Raw genomic sequence first — 21,367 nt, 5'->3', positions numbered from 1 at the left:
AACAATTGGGAGTTGAACCGAAAAGGATATTATGTATACCCCTGCCATTAAAAAAGTAATTTTGAAAAATCATTGAAGGGTATTAAAGTGTGTCCTCTATTACCCTTGGTATCAATTGCCCTTTTTTAGTGAGTGTTATGGTAAAGTTCCAGATCACCAGCAATAGAAGCTATACCAAGATAGTGGCTCCAAGACACAGCATTTCCCAGCACCACGGACAATCCTGTATTATTGAGGAGCTGGCTTGAGTAAGAGGCAATTTCCCCCCGTATTTTATTAAATGGAGATTGCTGGAGATCCTGTGCAGACGGCTACACACTCACACACACACATACACACACACAGTTGGTAAAAAATCATTCCAGTCAGTCAAAAGACGTAATAGCAAATGTGCATTTTCATTCCATTTGGGCCATAGAAACGGATACCCTCCCATGGGGCTCTGAGTGTAAGCATGTCGCGGCAGAGCGTATCCAGTCTGCACCGAAAACCTACTTGCGCTTTGGGAAAAGCCATACATTCTCAAAATAGTATGTGCGATTGGGTTACCGTCTCTGTATGCCACTGGCATAGTGTCGTATATCACATCTCACCATGTGCTAGGTGACATAATCCAACCCGCATGGGAAGGAGCTATGCCGATGATTACTGGGACAGGTGTGCCCCTCCACCACCACATACATGCATTAGAGCTGGGATATTTCACATCTCTATTTAATAGCTTCTGGTACTTTTCTCACTCTCCTCCGATGGCACATAAAGACACAGTGGCGGTTTGATTTCCATGGGCATGCATGTGTTAGTATTGTAAGTATTTAGGCTAATGGACAGTGAAAGCAAGAAGTACATTTCTCCACAAACACTGTTTGAGTGATGATGCACTGTTGGGATGCACCACACGCTACATGAGAAACGCATGGGGAAAGACCGGAGTCCCGGTAGTATCTCAAACCTACATAAAGAAAATACACATATTGATTTGCTTTATTACGTTTATAGTTGACTTACAAAAGAGGTTAAAACAATCAAACTGAGTGTCGATCGAAAGGTTATTAATTATTGAAGTAGTCCTCTCTAAATGAACCCTTGACCTTTTCAGATCCAGTGCACAATTTTATTAAACATAAAAGTAAAAAACAAACCAGTACTGACTAAAAAAAAGAAAATCAAGACCACATTGGTTGAGGGTTTATGTACGGTAACTGAAATGACATCAACTGGAAAGATGAGTGCACTGGTGGGTTTACAAGTTACTGATTTACTAGAAATATATAACAACCGGTCATGCATCAGTATCATGCAACAAATTACACATAAGGTGTGCAATTTTAATAATAAGTATCCAGATCCTGTACTTAAGTAGAAGAACTATTACCACATTGTGAAAATACTCCACCACAAGTGAAAGTCCTGCAGTCAAAAACGTAAGTAGGTAATTATAATCAGCACAATGCAATCATGTCCTTGTGCTAATTTGAACTAATTTATATACTTTGGGTAGTTTAATTTACAGAAATGCATCGTATTCTATGAGATCATCATATATTTGTAGCGTTGCTGTCCAGTGAGAACCACATATCTCGAAAAACCTTTGAGTTTTTAAACTGTTTATTTAGCTTAAGATTTGGGAGAATTTTCCCAACACTTAAAGCAAACACTTAATTCTTCAACATTCAAAATCAACACATCTGGAGACACCTGGTTTTCATTGGACAGGAAGTAGCTAGGAACCGAATTAGTACTTTGTCAATGTACTTAGTTACATCCCACCACTGAGTGCAGTGACAAATAAGCAAACATTTGACAATTGTAAATCCTTGTAAATCCTTTCTGTGTTAAGATCTGATTGAACACAAACCTGAGCAGTAACTGTGTAGAATACATGATGGTGTTTCACATGTATTGTGGCATTAATTGTGTTATTGATTAAGAGTATTACCTTAGCTTAACTGAGCACATTCCAAGGAGCATTAAATGCACCATAATGCCATCAGTAAACACAGCAAACACTTTTTATTTGCGCAATAATGTTTTGAAGTTCATAAAAAGCTGTATAACTACAGTCACATTTTCATTTTATTCTCCTCCCAACGAGACATGCGTATGATATCTGCACTGAGGAGAGTGGGCTCCAGACTGTGGGAGGCTTCTCAAGCATCAGTAACTCTCATTGCTGCTTTCTAAAATTAGCATCATTAATGATGGTGCTTGATAACCGTGAAATGTCTCTGCTGCATCGGATGAATCTAGTAGCTCGGTTACAGATGCGAGGAAATGTTTGTGTCATAATGAAGAGGAAGGGAGACACAGGAAAGAGAGAAGTGTTGAGTTTGTTTATGGAATATTGATTGGTTTGCACACGTTGACCTCTGAGCCTTCTGCTATCAAGACATGTGGCTACATTGTCTAGTGTGCCTGTGGAATTCCTGGAGAAATTATTATAAAATATGGTTCTGCAGACTGAAATAAATGTAGGTGGTGTAAAGAAAACATGAATTTAAGTCTCAGAATGAATGAATGTCTTGATAATTATAAGGGATTTTATTTATATAATGATTAAGTTGTTGGATTAATGGAGTCATTATAGAACAAATGGTGTATTACAGGTCCAAACGTAGCCATTTGTCACAAATAGGAACAGAATGGACCACAAACAGTGGCTAATATGCACACAATAAGGATGGTTGTTGGCCACGGTTAATTGACCACCTTATTCAGAGCTTACCAGGGACTACGCATTAAGAAAGTGGCCAGTGTGTCGTTAGACACTGGTTCATTAACAATGTGTCCAGCAGTCGCTTCTCAATTAACTTTTATAGCACTTCATTTGGGAACTCTAACTCATTATAAAGTGGTCCCGAGAAACTCTCATTCCATTTTAAAAAGACACAGCTGTGGGGTCCTTCAGCACTTGATCTGGGTCACGCTCCCCGTCAGTCAGTTGCGAGCTGATGGCCGTGAAGCCCAGTGCATTGAAGAGTCGAGTCATTACAGGACACTTTGAAATACCTCTCTGATAGGAGGCGATGACGTCTGCTGAGCTATGCAGGCGTGCCCTCCAGAGACGATAACCAAGGTCGGGACGCTCATCTCGCTGCCAACATTTTTGGTCCAGCGGAATCCCAGTTGCCAAAAGGGAACCAGTTCTCACAGGACGACTGAGGTTTGTGTGAAAACAGAGCCGTGTACTGGCAACGAGTCAAACCCTGAAGCCTCAAGTTCATTCAATGGCTTCAATCAAAGGAAGCCTCTGTTTTAGAGTTTTGTAACAACAAGAACGATGATCATTGTTGCCAGTATTTACAGTAGATCAAACAACCTTTCAGATATGTCTCTTTTTCTTACACTATCATACTTTGTATAGTAGTTGGCTTCTATATAAACACAGTTTACCTGCCTCCACATGCAGTGCTATCAATGCAAAAAGCACCTAAATCGCCATTGTGTTCCTCGTTGGGTTACGCAAATTCTGATGCACCTCTTAATGATGATTATTGATCGTTAACCATAAATGGAAATGCGATGTGTTATACTGAATATATTTTTCAGGGATACGTTGGTCGGGTTAGGGTGACTCTGTCATTTTTCCATTATTTAAGGGAAAAGGCATTTGTGTTATTACAGACGTGTTATTGACCCTCAACAGCTCTGAGGGCAGTAACACACTGGGTCAGGGCGATCAGCCCAGTAGAAAAAAGTAAGGGAGCTGAGGAAACAATGTTAACTCGCAGGGATTGACAGGTCTTTGCTCTGACAAGTAAGTCATCTTGACTTTAGGCAGACATACTCCACCCTTCGTGTTTAGACTGCACCAGGCAGACACTTCTCTCTGCCCCGCCAGAATCAATGTTAGCATTGGGACTGTTTACAGGGCTGTGTTTATGTCTCTAAATTTATACACTGTACATTTTCTGCTCGGCGTTCTCTAATGGCCATGCACTTGACTCGCAATTGCTCACTTTCTTTTCGCTTTGTTCCATTCAGTGTGCTTCATGTGGGGCTGCTTTGCTCGCTGCCAGCTGGTCAGACTGTAGCTACTTGAAGCATTGTGCAGAAGCGCCAGATAACATTCACCAAGTCCTTTCCGCTAAGGAAGCTAAATTGCTTTTCAATTCAAGTAATTTCATTCTGTAGATAAGGGAGAGAGGAAGAAAAAAAGACATGATAGAAATGTTATCTGTATTTATTTTTTTGCCGGATAGAGAACGTGGTGATATCAAATCTGTACAAACTGCCAAAGAAATGGTGGCTCTCAGAAGAAGCATTTGCAAGGAAACATTGACAAAGCCACACATTTGAAATAACATTGCCAAGCTGTTGGTGCAACCCATCGCTGGCAATCCTTATCTGACAACTGGTAATATTTCAGTGTGTGTTTCTTATTGGAGGGCCAACCGATGGTGGCAGGACAATGAGACCACTACAGGACGGGACCGATAAGAAGCTGAAAGAGGAGAACTCTGAACCACATCAAAGATTTCTTTTTAAGGACATTATTTATCCAGGCAATGTTTGCTGAGCTTGAATGTGTTTTCTCACCAACACCCTGATTTCTATTCAGACTGTTTGAGACACACCTGGGAGCTACAAGTACACCCACTGATACTGGCCACTCAGTAGCTTGCAATTTAATGAAAGAAAAGAGAAAATAAAGAATCTCCAAATTGCACACCAATTCGAAGCCATGGGCTATCTACATAAATTACAGCCAGCAAACTGTTTTACAGCCACTTCAAGTCTACAGGGGATTCATTTTCCATCCTTGAAAATGGTTGATTTGGTTTGAGTACCACTTTAAAGATGGCCTATCAAATAGTTTAATATGAACAATGGGTTGAATGTTAAAGTGGTTGCTTGACGTGACTCACAGACAAGTATCACACAAATTCCACTCTGCTCTTCAGGTTCACTGTTTTTGCACCAACCTCTTTTTTTTATAGCAGCAACAGGCAGCTGTTTGGAGTGAAAACGCTCTTATGAATCCACTTCAAGCTGCCTGCTCTTCACCAGACAGGACCAGACAAAGTTAGTGACGAGCCGGTGAACAGAGTGGAGCATTAAGCAACTGAAGGGCCAGATTTGGTCTCTCTCTCCTTTAGAGACCAAAAAAACTGATTGAAAAGGAAAGTAAATATTAAGATTATCAGGTGGTCAGAAACACGACTACGGAAAAATGTAAACGTCGCCGCTGGATGTGTAAACTTTTTGCTAACACTTTCCCCAAATCAACTTTATATGGTATTAATATATCACTTGTGTTTATAGCTTGTTGCGCTGCCCCCAAATGGTCAAAAAAATCTGTCCTTGCAGATTCAAAGTATCACGCTCATCCACTTTTTAAGATATTCTGCTTTTTTGACTACGGTTGACCGACAATGACTAAAACATGGACCGTAAGCGAAGACAAGCAACACTAACATTAATTCAGTTGGGCACAGACAGACTTGGTGTCTGTGGAGAACTTTTCTTCTCCAGAAGAGCCTCAACCTGTGACCCAGATCTCTTGAAAAGTCCCTTGGCTGCTTGAGGAGGCGGGGGAGACGGTACTCCCGTGGCCTAAAATGACAAACAGCCGGCAGGCGGTGGCATGCTTTGCTTGCCAAATACAGCACTCCACGTTTAAATAGTGCTGACAGGGAAAACATAGCCACTGTTATCCAGGGTCCCCCTACTCATGCAGTGAGATGTTGAAAGGAAAAAGACATAGACCTGTCTGTATTCAGTGGTTGGGGGTTTAACATAACTGCAGATTTGAGGAATTTCTTTTTCTTACTTACACTTACAACTTTCAGGATGGATGGGCCCAAACCGTTCAAATAAAACATCTCTTTTATGCAGGTTGCATCTTACTATAGTGACATACTCAATGTAGTTGCTGCTCTCTGTGGGTCCCGCTGAGTTCATTGAACGTTCGACTCGTCCCTTTTCTCTGATGGCTTTAATTCAGCCAAGAATACCGGCTGCTATTGCCCTGCTCACTACAATGATGAACTGCAAAAGCGTTGCATTCATTCATTTAAAGTACAGCCTTTTCGAACTGGAAACCAGCTTTCCCAGGGAAGACGGCTCAGAACATCTGACCTGTATTAAAGAACGCATGGAGATTCCAAGGTCGGCCGGTTTTCTTTCACTGCTTTAAGAGGCGTATCGTAATTTCAAGTTAAGAGTTAAGAGTTAAGAACTATGGAAACCACTTAAAATAACAGTGGAAAATGGAATGCCAGCTGGCCGGTACGAGAGGCTTGCACCACGATGTTTGGTCTAGTCTGGATAGATTTGGGAACTGAGAAAGAGAAAAACATTGTCATTCGTCTCAACTCTTCATGCATATATGATTTGAGGTGACACAATGGCGCCTGACCTTGTTTCAAACAACTTTAGAGCTAAAAGTGTCAATCAAGTCACATGATAGTCTCCTGAGCAATTTACTTATATAATAAGTTCATGATATAGCGATCAGAATGCTGAATTATTTCAACTTTCTTTTGTGGATGATGGCTCTAATAGAACAATGCCCATGAGCTTCAGCTGCCATCTCTAAGGGGGCGACATTCTGAACGTGTCTTGTTATTGCAGCAGTTACTGACTGCATCTTGAATTGACCCCAAAATAAATTATTTTAAACAGCTGAATGCATTATCAGGTTTCTACAAAGCGGAGCTTGTAGTTTCAGCTCGAAGGTAGTGGCACACCCAACAGAATCTTACGCGCTGTGATTAGATGGTTCTTGTCTCTGCATCTTAGGAATTGGAGTTGACTTCTTCACTGCAGTTTCTGTGTAGAGTATGCAGGGTTCTACCTATTGACATGTTATTAAATATGTTCTATTCCACTTGCTAATCTTCAAGAGAGACGCAATCGTCTGACATTGTCAATGTCAAAAATGAACGGGACCTTTACTTCCGAAACCTTGAATGTCAAAGAACAAGTTTGCTATTAACCGACTGTTCTCAGCAGTCTATGAATGAATGTGTGATGTAGGCTACACTTCACCGTACACTTGAAAGGCCACCCAGAGTCTTTCCTGCTTTTAAGCCCCTACTTTAATCTGTTTGTCTGCATCATAATCTAATGAATGCACAATGCACCTCTCTATCTTTAAACCCGCACGCATGTATACGTGGAGCGCTGCACGCGTTCCCCACGGGCCTGTGACCCCTATAACCCCAGTGCTCCCCCTAATCTCGTAATCTTTCGCAGAACAGCAGCCTCTGTGATCATTGGCAGGTCTGGCGCGCTGCATACCTTCCTCCAGTGGCGCTCAGGGGGGGATATATCTGCAGGTAATCCGCATCTCCTACTAATATTTGCAGCCGGATTTTTCTAATAAGATCCGGGCCTGTGCTTATGGGTGGGCTAGGTGGGGGTGAAAACACGGCCTTCTACGGGGAAGTGAAGCCAGACCACTTAAAGGAGAGAGATGATATGAAGAGGAGCCCCCTGAGATGACCTGCATGAATGGGAAGCATCTTCAGCTGGATGTGCAGTATTATACAACCGTCACCTCTGCCAGGGAATCACAGCCTAACAGGCATTGTGCACTTTGTAGCATGAACAAAGGCCATGTCAGTGCAAGGAAACAAGCTTATATACTTTAGTTAATACGCCTGCAGACAAGGTGCAGCTACAGCTTTATTGTGATATGCCTGAGCCTATTTGCATAGACGGCACAACAACATGTATTGGATTTACTCTAAAAAATGCTGCTCTATGAGATACACAGACTATAAATCCTGTAACAAATCACAACTATATCTCCCACAACATACATTTATATACTAATATGCTTTGACGGAAGACTTTTGGAGGAAACACATTGCCGCCTGTGGTTCATTTTCCTGCATCCCATATGCGGCAACTTAAAAGTCGATGCATTTGTGTTATAATTGACCTTTTCCATATTTAACCCATACTAAAACTTAATCTAGGCAGTATTATGTTTCTTACAAAACATATTTGCCAATGCAAAGTAGTTTATAATGAATGCAATTTTTAGGAAACAGTGCCGCAATTGATGACTGCATTTGATTTGTACTAGTCAATCATAATCATAGTATCCTAAAATGTGACTAGCATCCTCTGTAAAATCATTATAAGAGAAAAAAAAAGAGAAAACAACCACAGACTGCTCTGGTGCATTTGCTTTCAACTCATGTCTGAAACCATACAAAGCTTTTTTTTGCAGTAAAACTACAGATGCCATTTCTGCCAATGGTGTTTCTTAATAACTGTGAAACCTTATAGCCATGTGGCAAACACATGAAAATGACATGTGCCACACATGTTATTGTAACATAATAACCCTCAGCGGTGGAGGAAGGAAGTGTTCACAGCATTTATGACCACAACACACAAAATGTACATTTCAGAGTTCATGCCCATCCCATTAGCCTTTTCCAGACTTTTGTCCGAATCACTTATAGTGACAGATGATTACGTTACACAGCGCTAGACCTCACCGGGAGGCAGTCCCCTCTGATATCTTATTCAGTAATCAGCAGCCGCTTGCCAAGTTTAATACGACAGGGGACCATAACTCTTTCTGCAACTACTACTAAACATGCCAGACAGGTCTGGCTCCCTCTCTCTCCTCCCTCAGATCGATATCAAATAGTCTCGCAGAGCATCAGCAATCAAGCGCGCCAGCACGGTGAGCACCTCAGTCAAAGGTTACGGGCGGCCTCGCAGCTTCGCCCTCGGCCAATGTGTGGCCGCTGTTTCAAAGAGTTCTTTGACAAGTTCAACATCCCTCCACCTCCTCCACCTCCCTCCCTCCTCCTCACCTCCCCTCACTGTTGTTTTCCTTTCTCGGCCGTCCTGATTAAACCTGGAGATCCCGGCGGGAGGCTCTGATTTCCCAGCGCTGACTGTTACTGTAGTGAAGTCAGCGCTGCGTGTCCTCACACAAGGCCGGTCGAACCCACTGGCTGTGGAAGGCTGAGTAATGAATGACGTCTGAGCAGTGCAACATCTGCAGGGTGCATGCGGGCCGTTACTTTGAACTGGAGCCCGTGAGGTCCTGTTGTCTTTTCATGTTGTTGTATACATCTGTCAATATGTCAGTCCAATACAAATGTTTGACTGCTTACTGAACTTTTCTGGGAGTGAATAAATGCTGAACTAATGCTTTATAGATCGCCTCTAACACATTTATAAGAACAGCGTTTTGGCTTCCAAGATGTGGAGAATGCTACTGCATAGCTCATGCTTTGTCTTTTTAGCTCTTTACTCAACCAGGAAGACATCTGATGGATTGAGCTTCTTGAAAAAAGTTATAACAACTTAATTACATTAACTTGTACAGTGGTTGAACAGCACTGGATAGGTCCTTCTGATTCATTAAATAGTTTATAAGACAAAGCAAGTGTCTGGAGAAGGATAGCAAATCACTCTTAACTGATCTAGAAAGCCTACATATGTATTATTAGTATTATTGCTTCATTAATAATTAAGTAAAACAATGTATCTAAGTGAATGTGTTGTGGGTAGAAAGAAATCATGAAGACGATTCCATCGGGATGAGAAACCAATCAGCATCAGTCAGTGCATCAAGTGCATCATTGGGATCATCTAATGCTTTTTTCCAGTTTGAAAGATATGGCCCCATTACACGCGCACGCGCACACTCACTCCACGACAACGCGATAGCCAAATTGCAGAGAATGGCAAAATATCATCTGAGGGAAACTATTCCCTGAATGCAACTCAACGCGGACGTCACATTTAACACAGATCGTCGGTTTTGTGGAGGTGACAGTGCAGCTCTGTGCAGCTCCGAGGGGAAGCAGATCGCATCGCGCGGGGCTGCTGCTGCATGAATGGAGCCTTTTTTTCTGATCACAGGGAAAACTTCCCCCCGGGGGACGTGGAATGTCAGATGGTTTCCCTCCCTTAAACATACACGGGTACACTTTAAAAAAAGGTAAAAGGTAAGTTAGTACTTCCTATCCTGGATACTGCAGTTTTAAACTGCATGAAACGCTCCCATTCATTGCAGTTTGAACTCAAGCAAGATGTGCAGTTACAAATAGTTCCAAGCATTTGGCAACGTGTGTGAGAAATGTCATACCATGTTCTCAGTGTAAAAAAAACAAACAAACACACAAACAATGACAACTCACCGTTTTGCTCCTTTACACTTGGGGGCTGAAACTTGCTGACATGACTTGATTCAGCTTCCGAGCCATATTGTTGGAGAAGCGATGCAAGAAGGAAAATGAATGGAAGGATCATTTGGATGAGTGGTGGTGGGCGATCACAAAGCGCTGTTGACGGGGATGGTTTGTATCACCACGCACGTGCGTCGTTTACGGGACACCAGTGCTGTTTCGGACACATTTGGAGAGGGTGTAGGCAGAGTAGAATCCACATAATCTTTATCATCAGTCCTTCTGGGAAAAAAAGTGAGAGTGATATCTCTCTAAATCAAGACAAATCCTCATCCAAAGCTCGCCGCGTCTGCGTAACGCAAGAGCGCACCTGTTGGCTCTGAGAAAAGTTGGTTACCGAGTTGGACCAAGCTTGGCTCTATGTAATTATAATCCTGGAATTAGTTGTATTGTAGGCATATCGTCTAGGGCACGAGATCCTTAGGAAAGCGCAGATGCATTTTTGGATAAAGCGCGCGTCCTCGGTGCGTTCTGGAGTCCCTCTGAATAAATCCCCGTTGATCTTTACGCATTACAGCCAAAGCTCGCGCAGAGACAGCGAGAGAGCGCAGCAACCCGATACAGTCTGTACACAGAAAGCATTCAACAGCCAGACGGGTTCCGTTGTCCTGCGAGGTCTCGAGTCACACGCTGCAGGAGGAGGCTGAGATAAAGTATCGCTGCTCGGCCGGGGTTGGGTTTGTGGAGACTGCCAACAGTCGGGCACAACAGGTGCTGTACATAAAGTACAACTTCCCCAGCCGAGAAAACTCCCCTGTTAACTGTTCCGCTGCTGCCGCCTCGTCCAATGAGCTGCTTCTCCCACTTTCACTTGAGAATTGTCAAAGTGGGGTTACACGTGTTGCGAACCGTTTTGCATGTTTCCAGTCCAGGAAAAGTGTCTCAGCTCAGCACAGTCTGATATGAAGAACGTTGATACAAAGCAATCATTCGAAAATAACTTTACAGACTAGGAAAAGTAACTGTATCACTGGAATACCAGATAGTGGACATTTTGGAGCTCAGTACAACAATAAAAAAGTTATTATAATTAGTGGCTGAATGTTACACTTGTTCTAAGAAAGAAACACAAAGTTAAAAGTTGTAATCCATGTAGTTCCCTCTCTGTCTCACGCGATACAACATACTACATTATGATATACATAGTTTTCTGGAGTTTTGTCTAAAGTGAAAAGAAAGCTCACTTTTAACATGTGGCCTATTTGAGGAAGGGCAGACATGCACTTGCTACTGTGTGTGTCATTGTGTGTGTCCTCTGTGTTAGTGCTCATAAATCTATGTTTCCCTCTTTCTATTGGACAACATCGCTGTTGTTTTTTACATGTTTGGCCCTGTGCATCATGGTCCACCACATTCACAACATGTACATGGTCAAACAATGAAGTCCGCAGTGCACGCTCACATCAGGGAGCTTAGCCAATCAAAAGGAAACTTCCCATAAGAAAATATGCACAAGTAAGCCAGTCGCAACCATGGAGGGATTGCTTAAAGCCTTGATTTATTTTCCCCGTCCAGAGAGATGAAAGATAGATGTGTGCCCACACTCCAGCCTCTTTAACACTCTGCTGTGCGTTCTGCCCAAACGTTCCTGCGGAAGGAAACGTTTAAGAGCTTCTCAATTTGTCATATCAAAGCAGAGACACCGCTTGGAACAATACTCCCTTCTGTTCCCAATTTCTTTTCTCCCCGGCACACTGTTGTACCTCATCAACTACGTCTCATGTGGTTCCTCCTGTTCTATTGTATGGCGCAAAAAAAAAAAAATAGTATTCCCCGTGCACCCTATAGCGTATGGTGAGTCTAGTGCAGCACAGACACAACAACCAATGGGGAGTTGGAGACATATTGAACCCATTGAGCCAGACACATGATGCAATGCTGCAGCAATTTACCCCCCAGTCTCACATAGCTCACGATTCCTCCACCTCAAAGAGAGTTCCAGAGCAGCCATCACCCCGGCATCAAGGTATGCGGGAAAGTTTTGTGGTTTAAATCAGAGTTAAAGTCTGGGGAAAAAAAGAAGGCACGGGGGCATCCCGGCAGTCACTTTCTAGACGTGTGTTGCCCCCGAGGAGAGGGGCATACATACCGCGGTCTTCTTGCGTCTGCTGCTTGGGCCAAGGCCCTTTGTGTAAAGGAGAGTATCACATTCCAGCCCTGCAAGGGCCTGCAGCAGATGTCAGCGCTTCACAATGTGGAATCCCTCTCTCTCTATCGCACACTCATAACACACTCATTCACCCCTTGAGGTTTTGTCTGTAAAAGCACGGGTATTTTCGTCTCGTTGTCCACGTTTGATTGCCGCTTCCACGGTGGTCTCGGTGAACGCGGAGGCTTTTGATACAAAGACATATAATAAACAGAGGAAATTAGAAACAAGGCAGACCTTTTGGGTCACGGCTAACACACAAGGAGAGAGACATGCCAGCCAGGAGGGCTCTGCGTCCACCGGGCAGGCGAAGGGATGGAAATGTATACAATAGAGAACTCACAGCCGCCGGCTCCCATGCTAAATCCCATTAGACTTGCACGCCTTTTCGGGACACATGACTGTCAAACAAACAAATGCGCTCTCCCCCTATCAGCCCATGTTACACAACGCATCTGTCTTTTCTTCCAGGTGATATGAAGTGAGCGGACACGTTTGCCACATCCAGATCTTGAAGAAGAAAAGAAAAAAGGGGGCTTTGAGATGACTTCATTTCTATGGTAAGAACCTCCTGCAGCAGCAGCAGGAGCGTCTGCTGTGTGGTCCTGCGTTGGAGGAGTTCAGGGGAAACGTGCCAGCAGAGGAATTCACAAAGAAATGACTCACATTTTCTGGGAATTTATAACAAATTGAAGTCTTTCAGGTTCATTGTTATGCCTGATGAGTTGTTATCATTGAATCCCAGATACAAGGTTGTGCTGATGCTTTAAGAGTGCTGTGTCCTTCAGCGTGCGCGTGGACACACTTCTATATCAGTGAGGCATTCTGTGCATATTAAAGTCGTCTGCTTGAGTTTGAGATCATGCTGATGGCTGTAATTGCCCCTGGATGCACTTGGCTTTGAAACCAGAGCCCCCTGGTGGTGCCCCTCTGAACTACAGGCAGTCAACAGTTACCCCATGAACACTTGTTGAAGCCAATGTGGAAAAAATCACTTCTGAACAAGACAACACTTGATTTCACTCTAGTCTCATTTCAGGGAAACCCCATCATCATGTGATTAAATACATGTGATGTCTTCTAATGGAATCATCCATCCATGCTTTCTCTAATCTGCTTATCCTCTTGGGCTTTGCTGAACTGGAAGCCTTACCTTTTCAACATTTCAACCTCTAAAAACGCCCGTCATTATTACAGTATATGTTATACTGTTGTTTTTCAGTTCCTGGTGTGTAGTTGCCTATGACTCAGAAACACCGGGCCATGTTAGTGATGACCTGCTGCTTCTGAAAGCTCTGGACACAAAGAGCTTCATCGTTCATCCTTTTCTTTTGTTTTACTGCCTACTGACAATCTGCACATCCAGATGTATTCTGCTGCTGCCGTAAATGGGTTTAATTATTCCTGGGTGATAGTCTGTTATTTATATTTAACTGGTCTCGGTTACATACTCACCTGTACGATGTGTTAACATATTTCATGTTTAAGTATCAGTAGTCAGTGGCTATTTGGCACCAGCACTCTGAATGTTTCCTAGCAGCAGCCTATACAGCACTAAATCTCCTTTTCTCCATGTAAGGACGCCCATTAATACCCTGCATCTCATTTTCTCCACTGGAAGGGCGCCCCAGGGGGCACTTCCTCATGTTTTTAATACTTTAGGGCATCCAAGACGGCACCTTTGCCGCATTTCCTTCAAACACCAAAAGGGCGGTCGCACACGGAGTAAAATCACTCCGAACACAACGACACACAGAGGTGTTATCAGATAAATATACTGAATATATACTTAATTAACATTACCCAATATGCATATTAACACTGTCACTATTCATCATGTTATTGGTTTATTAGTGCTGATGCATTTACATGCAATCATCTATTTCATGTTTTGAGTTGGAGCCAATTGTAAATGTGTTAAATACCACTGCAGGGTTTAATCAGGCATTGCGTCATATCTCACCACCCGATCAAATGTTTTGCATGTGAAATGTGAAACGTAGCTGTCACATTATTATGATAAGGTAAAACATATTTAGTCGAGCATAAAGCGTCATAAAATAGTACTGAAAATGAGACGGGAGGAAGTCTGAAGTGTGATTACACGCTCGGAAGAAAACAACATATTTATGTGTTATATTGTGATGGTGTTGGAGAAAGGAAAATTAATCACAAGGTGTCTTATTATATTGTTAGTTTCCTGAAAACAGCAGAGGAGACATCATGTTGCAGGCAAATCACTGTTTGTTTGATATAAATTTTGTATTTCATACTTTGGAAAGCTCCTCTTTCTCCTCGAGGATTCCTCTCCTTCATGTAGTCCAGAGATCCTCCCACTGAAAAGCGTTCTGGCTCCGTGCCTCCATCGTCATCTTGGTTAGCGTCGCACTTTCTGAACATCTTCGACTCCGTGTCCATTATTCCAACGTGCTTATTTATGGATCCAGAGGTCAAATCCATATATCCAAACGTCATCAATACATATTGTACTGGAGCCCAGTATGTGTGTTGATGAAGTGTCTGAGGCTGATCATCTACGAGCCTGAAACTCCGTGCATGTCTGCTTTTATATTTAATTTACAAAGTATGCCTTCTGAGTTTGTGCAGTTTGGATAGAATGCACTTTTTGTTTTGTTGCAAGACAATATTGTATATCTGTCTTATGTTAAAGTGCTTCAGTTGCATGTATCATATGGCTTCATACTTGTTTTGTTTCCAGGTCAAACAGAGGGTTAAAACCTGATCAATAACTACAGGGAGAACTCAGCAGCCAGGAGGATGTCAATACCTGAACACGTCAATGATCTGTAAAACCTCCTGTTTACTGGGCTGCTGTAATGATCTGGAGCATATAAATGGCTTTTCTTCTCAAACAAATGATCTTTGAATAGAAAAAAAACAACCATAGCAAAATTCTAAACCCACCAAATGAACAGTGAGCCAGTGGGCTGGTGGGGACATCCTCACTCAGCTTTAACAAACTATACTTACAGTAATATTCACAGCTGAGTGAACTGAGAGAGCTGGAGGGCAAAAACAATTCACTTTGGGACTTGTTGACAGCTGTACGCAGAACAACGCCTCACTTTTCCATCAATGTAAATCATTGTAAGACCCCCAGATCACTGTAACAGCTGCTATGTGTGTAACATGAGTAAATACAAAGCTAAACAGTAAACCTAAATAAACCTTGTTTTATATAAAAAGTGCAAGAACATCAACTATTTTATTCTGGGGCATGGAGATGGAGTGCTTGAAGGAAGAAAAAAAAAACCTCATCTATAATTAATATGATGGATGTGCTGGCAAGGAAAAGCGGCGTATTGTGTAACTTTCCATGAGGATCAGATCGCAGGATCAACATTCGTACAGTTATTTTTTACAAATAACAATCAAACATCTCCACTTACTATTCAGTGTTTTCTTATTTACTCCTTTACTCCCAAACAATGTTAAAATGCATCAAACCTCCATCAGTCCTGCGTCCTTCTGTTCCATCTGCATCGTGATTTCCATGAAAGTCTCTTTGACGGCTCATATGACATCTGCTTCTTGGATTTATCTCGTCACTGATCTGCAGTTGTGTTCATAAACCACATGAAAAAAGAACGACCCATCACTTAGCAGCACATAGTGAAACAGACGTGCAAGTCTCCATCTGTAGGAAGCCTTTTTTTCATTTTTCAACTGAATAAGAATGTGACAACACATACAACTCCCCTGAGCTACAGCGGTGCAGTAGAAATGTGCTCTGCATGCCAGGTATAATACCACAATAGACTGGCTCAATCCGGCCTGACATATTTCTGGAACGGCACATGGTTGTCCATCAGACGCGTGGCTCTTAGCCAGCCGGTGAACTTTTTTTTTTTTTGCGAGACAACACAAAAGGATCCTTGTGCTCCATTGCGAGCGTCTTGATTGTAACACCAGGACCATTGCCCTGTGACATAAATCATTAATCTCCATGCATGTGGCGCTGATTAATTTGTGTACGCAAATGGAGTGCCATGTCAGGCAGAATTAGACCACGGGGATCAACGTGGAACGGCCGCCCAAGTTGTTTGACTTTAAGTGATGGATGAATGAGATACGGATTGAAAGATTGTTGGGAAAGATTCTGTAATGGATTTAATTTTCACTGAGAGAACAAAAGGTCCGGCTTCCTGTTTCAAATCAACTCGCAAATATGGATGAAAAATGATACAAACTGTTCTGGCGCTTGGGAAAAAAAAGTGCTTCATGTGGAAAAGTAAGAACCACAAGCAAAGCCAGGTGCATGCTGTGGTTTATACTCACGAATGGCAACATATTTTGAGAGAATTCTGTTTGTAACAGAAAATATGACTGTAATTTCTAGCATCACCAAGATAATCAACTCTACTTGGCACCAATTTATGAAGACTCAGATTTCATTACAACAGAGTCTACATTTTTATACGAGCCATATGGGCATCCAACGTTAAAACTGGAAAACTACGGTTCAACAATAAATAATAAGCAGCCGATAGCTGTTGCTAAATAACCATCCATTTATTTTATTAAATTCCTTAAGGTGAGATAGCAGGCAGGTTAATCCACCTTAATCGACAGTATGTGGCTCAAGGAGAGGGAACTCCATCAAATTAGCTGTTGTCAACATTACTTTAAGCTGATATAAGCTGCACACACACACACACACACACACACACACACACACACACACACACACACACAACAAGAATGAGCAGTATTTCACTGCTTTTTTTTGTTCGTCGAGCCTTGAGATTTTACTCACACCAGCAGAAAGCTCAACTCCCTACAGGATACGTTGCACTTCAGAGGAACATCAATCATGTGTCCCATAAAAAAAGTCCTTAACATGCTTCATAAACTCCAAGGCTTTATATAAAAATCGATGATGGGGCCATATTAAGTGATAATATTTGGGGAGCTTGTAACTGTTTGGTCCTTTGCCAAATATTTTTTAAGCTTCTTATAAAAGCCATTCATCCCTTTATCCCTCACTCTGTTGGTTATCTGTTCTTTTGTTCATTCACAAGCACAAGCCAGATTTTAGCCGACAGCCAACATTGAGTTATTGTCCTTGGAAACAGCAGTTCAGCCTCTGCACCACTCACAAGCTCCATTTAGTAGCTATTCAGCGGTTCAATCATATCACATTATCTTCATCAGCAGATGTAGTTTGTCACTTGAAGGACGTTGTTCTCCATCTGCTGATGAAGATCATGGGACGTGATTGAAATCTCTGGCGGCAGCTATGATGGGACCTTGTGGAGCGATAGTTTATACATAACACATTGTTCAACAAGCTTTGCTCAAAGATCTTTTTAAATTACAGCAACAGAACCGTGGAATGTATGAGCGTGTGTGAGCTTTAGTCAGTTTAAAACTAATATGTATAAATGGTTGAATGACACACTTTAATGTTGTGATTAAAGTATATCTGTGTATTAATGTGGATTAACATTATGATAGTGTTACATTATTAATCAAAGATCTATGTTTTACCGGTGTATTTATTCATTTGGATTTGTTATGGTAAAAACAAATTCAATACAAAATGGTCCTTTAATTATTGATTTATCTCACAATTAGATAATCTAAATTATCATATAGTGGTGCAGGGATGACATGTTCGCAGACCAATCCTGGAAGTTACCATCGCAAGGTTTTTTTTCAACAAAATGTCAACGGCATTTTTCCATTGGACTATAGATTCCTGCAGAAAATAAGCTATGTGACAAACACACGTTTATAATACAAGATAATATTCTCAAATGAAAACCACTTTTTTGGGGTAGACTATTCACATTTGTATATATTTTTATTTCGTTGACCCCAGATCACAAGTAACGGCAAGAAAACTGTTATCTTGAGACAACCAGATACATAATGTGTTATCACAAGAAGGTCCTTTCCTCTATGACATAGCATATGTGAGTCAAATCAGCTGACGGTAAATGCAATCATATTTTGAACATAAACTCGTTAACATCTTATTTTGAAAACCGGACGTAATCACACGTGTATCCCTCCGCTGACTTCACCAAGTCAATCACTGTCGGCTCGATCAGGGACAGATACATCTTCTTAGATACAGTTCAGTTCATGGGTTGAACACGTTCACCGTCGGAAGCTGTGACCCACACGTTGTAAACAACCTTGTGTTTCATCGCGATAACCAATTAAGCGTCTCATGAAAATCTCTTTTTCTCGAGATAACGACATCATTAAGTCGGAATCTGGAGATAACGACATAAAAAAAACGTGTGCGTCATGTCTGTTCATGGCTTCCCATATGATTAATTACGATACACGGGCCTGAGCTATATTGCGCCCCTTAATGTGTCGGCAGTTTCTGCTTGATGGTTGAATCAGCCCCCCCCACCCCCCTGTTCAAGTCCATCTGGCGCTAAATACCACACGGCCATAAATAGTGAGGCGTTTGCACCCATCACGTAAACGAGAGCATTTATTCTCCCCTTTGCCATCACGTCACGTGCCGCAGCGTTTAGCGGCGGCTGTGGATGCTGTGGAGGCGGGGAGCTGCTGTCCGTGGTGCTGATGGAGGAGAACTGACGCTCTTCGTGCTCCGTGCAGCCGCTACTGCGCATGTTGCATGACAGGTACCACGGGAAAAAAAAAAAGCAAAAAAAAAAGCCTCCATCTTGGGCTTCCCGAGCTGAGGCGAAAGGGCAGCAGCCGTACACACACGGATTCCAAAACAACAACAAAGCGGGCGCGGTGATAAATCAAGAAAAAAAAATTGGCAATCTGCCGAGAAGTAACTTTTCCAACAAATACCAATTCCACAAATTGCGTCAGCGGAGAGAGAGCGGAGGACAGAATGGGAGAGAAAGACAGCGACTGGTCTGGGAAGCTCTGTTAACGGCTGTCAGCTTCTCTGGCTGTAGTTTCCTTAGGATTTGACAGGTGACAAATCTAAAACGGTAAGTGGTGGCATGATTTGTGATGGCGGACTTTCGTGTTATTTATGTCCCTGACGTGCGCTCATGTGACGCGTAATCGCATGCTCGCCTTCATATGTTTTGCCATCTTCTTCCTGCCTCCCCTCCTCCTCCTCCTCCTCCTCCCCCACGTTATGGTGGTCGCTGTGTTTTCTCTTCTGATGCTCAGGCTGCGATCAAGTGTGAGCCTCTGCCACTTACTTTTTCTCATCTTGTAAAAGAGACCCAACGCGAGCGAGCATGCCACAGGTTGCGCGTGCCCCGGTAGCCCGCGCGCATACTGGGTGCGTTGCATTGTTGTGCGTATGAAAAAGCATAAAGCACAGGCCTTTCCTCGCGGGGTTAAGGCAGTTTGGAGTCAAAGAACACCGGATAGCCCATTGAATTGAATCATATTCTTTCAAGAAATGGTGAATCATAAATATGATTGATACCAAATCACTATAGCTTTATTATATTGCTATTATAATAGTGTATACATAATACTCACTCCGTTACCTACATAGTGTCATCTTCTTACATGTATTCATTTATATTAAATGACATGATTCTAAAATAAATGTGCAGCCTGTGTAAATAATGTGGGCTGAGTGAAATTGCCCATTGACCTTGGACCCATGGGACAGGCCATTTAAGCCCACTTGAGTCACTGTATGACAACGCCTCAGCAGTGTTAGCATCACCGGCAGTAACTTATAGTAACGGTCATGTTCTCCAGTGGTGGCACAGCTGACCCCGGGCAGTTCCAAGGTCAATTCATAGACTCCGTCTTTGTTGAACCCACATTTATCTTGACGGGTATCTGTAAAGCGCGGGTGAGCGTGGAGGCCTGCTTATCGCTTAAAATGTATACAATCGCACGCACGCATTAAAGTGCACAAGATCAACGATGTAAAACACGTCTCTCACATCTGCTCCAATACTATAGATTGTGTGTAAAATGAGAGTGTGATTACTGCTGGAACGCGCATGTGCTTTTGCTCCGACCGCTTCGACTACTTTGAAGGTATAGCGCCGGCCGGGACATTCTTTCCATTGGAACGAGCTGACGAAGCATAAACGTGAGGCTTCATGCTACCTGCATACGTTGTAAGTACTTGTACTGTATTTCAATGAAGTAAACAATGCAATGATCACCATTAGTTTGAATTCATGCCGCTCACAATGCATGTTTGCCGCTTGGACCGACAGTGAACATAAACATGCTGCCAGACTATTTACACTGCATGCGTGTGTGATTAATGTTGGCTTGCTAATGCGACTGGCTTTATGGGCTGTCCTGTATGCTATGAAATATAATGGGAGAGGGAATAAAGCACTGTGGTGTACAATGGATAAGAAGGTCAACACATTGTTTGAATGTGACTCTGTAATAGAGAAGTTACCCTTTAGGTGTGTCATGTCAAATTGCAGTCACATAAATCCCAGTTATGCTCACAGATCATCATGTCAAAGACATTCACACTTCCCTGATGATAATATTTCTTTTTAATATTCTATTTACAGGTGTCCACTGTATGGCAGATCATCTGAAAAAGGCGTATGTGGCTGACAAAAACATTTAAAATAAGAAAAGGACTTTGTTTTTGTATTTGCACTGTCAGCAATCGTGTATTGTTCTATGTTAAGTCATTGTATTTAAAGAACATTGTTCATGTAATATTTAAATTGTTGCTCAATAAATACAAATACATTGTATCTTGTGTTACATATGGTGTTCTTTGTCCTTTAAGTGGACACTGTTGATGGGTTCGTAGGACTATGTAAAATACTTTAACAATGAGCTTTTTTAAAAAGGCGTTTAAAAAACCGTTATGGTGAATAGACGTTCAAAGTTTAAAGCGTTTCCATGTCATAAGACTTCAATTGAGACATTTTGATTGTTTTACTCAGGCTCCAAAATGATATGTTATTATGTGCAACATTTAGTGGATGACACATTTCACGATGGCATCAGTGAACTGGTCAACATGTGAATGCTCATTCAACATCTTCCAATAGTCTGTGAAACAAACTTTCACTTTTGAACCAACTATGAATGTCTTGTCACCGGTGACCACAGACTTTTAAAAAAATGT

The 21,367-nt window shown here is 42.2% G+C and overlaps 1 protein-coding gene across 1 annotated transcript in view; it reads right to left on the bottom strand.

The window, feature by feature from the left end:
* pdgfc (platelet derived growth factor c) overlaps positions 1 to 10,233 on the bottom strand; it is a gene marked incomplete at its 5' end in the record, with an annotated part of 39,462 nt that extends 29,229 nt beyond the window's left edge. Inside the window, one exon of the mRNA XM_079228693.1 lies at positions 10,122 to 10,233. Coding sequence (XP_079084819.1) covers positions 10,122 to 10,233 — 112 coding nt within the window. The remainder of the gene's footprint in view (positions 1 to 10,121) is intronic.
* Positions 10,234 to 21,367: the final 11,134 nt, after the last annotated feature.

The sequence above is a fragment of the Taurulus bubalis genome, assembly GCF_910589615.1.
Source record: "Taurulus bubalis genome assembly, chromosome: 13".
Classification (NCBI taxonomy): domain Eukaryota; kingdom Metazoa; phylum Chordata; class Actinopteri; order Perciformes; family Cottidae; genus Taurulus; species Taurulus bubalis.
This window is presented reverse-complemented; position numbering and strand designations above follow the sequence as displayed.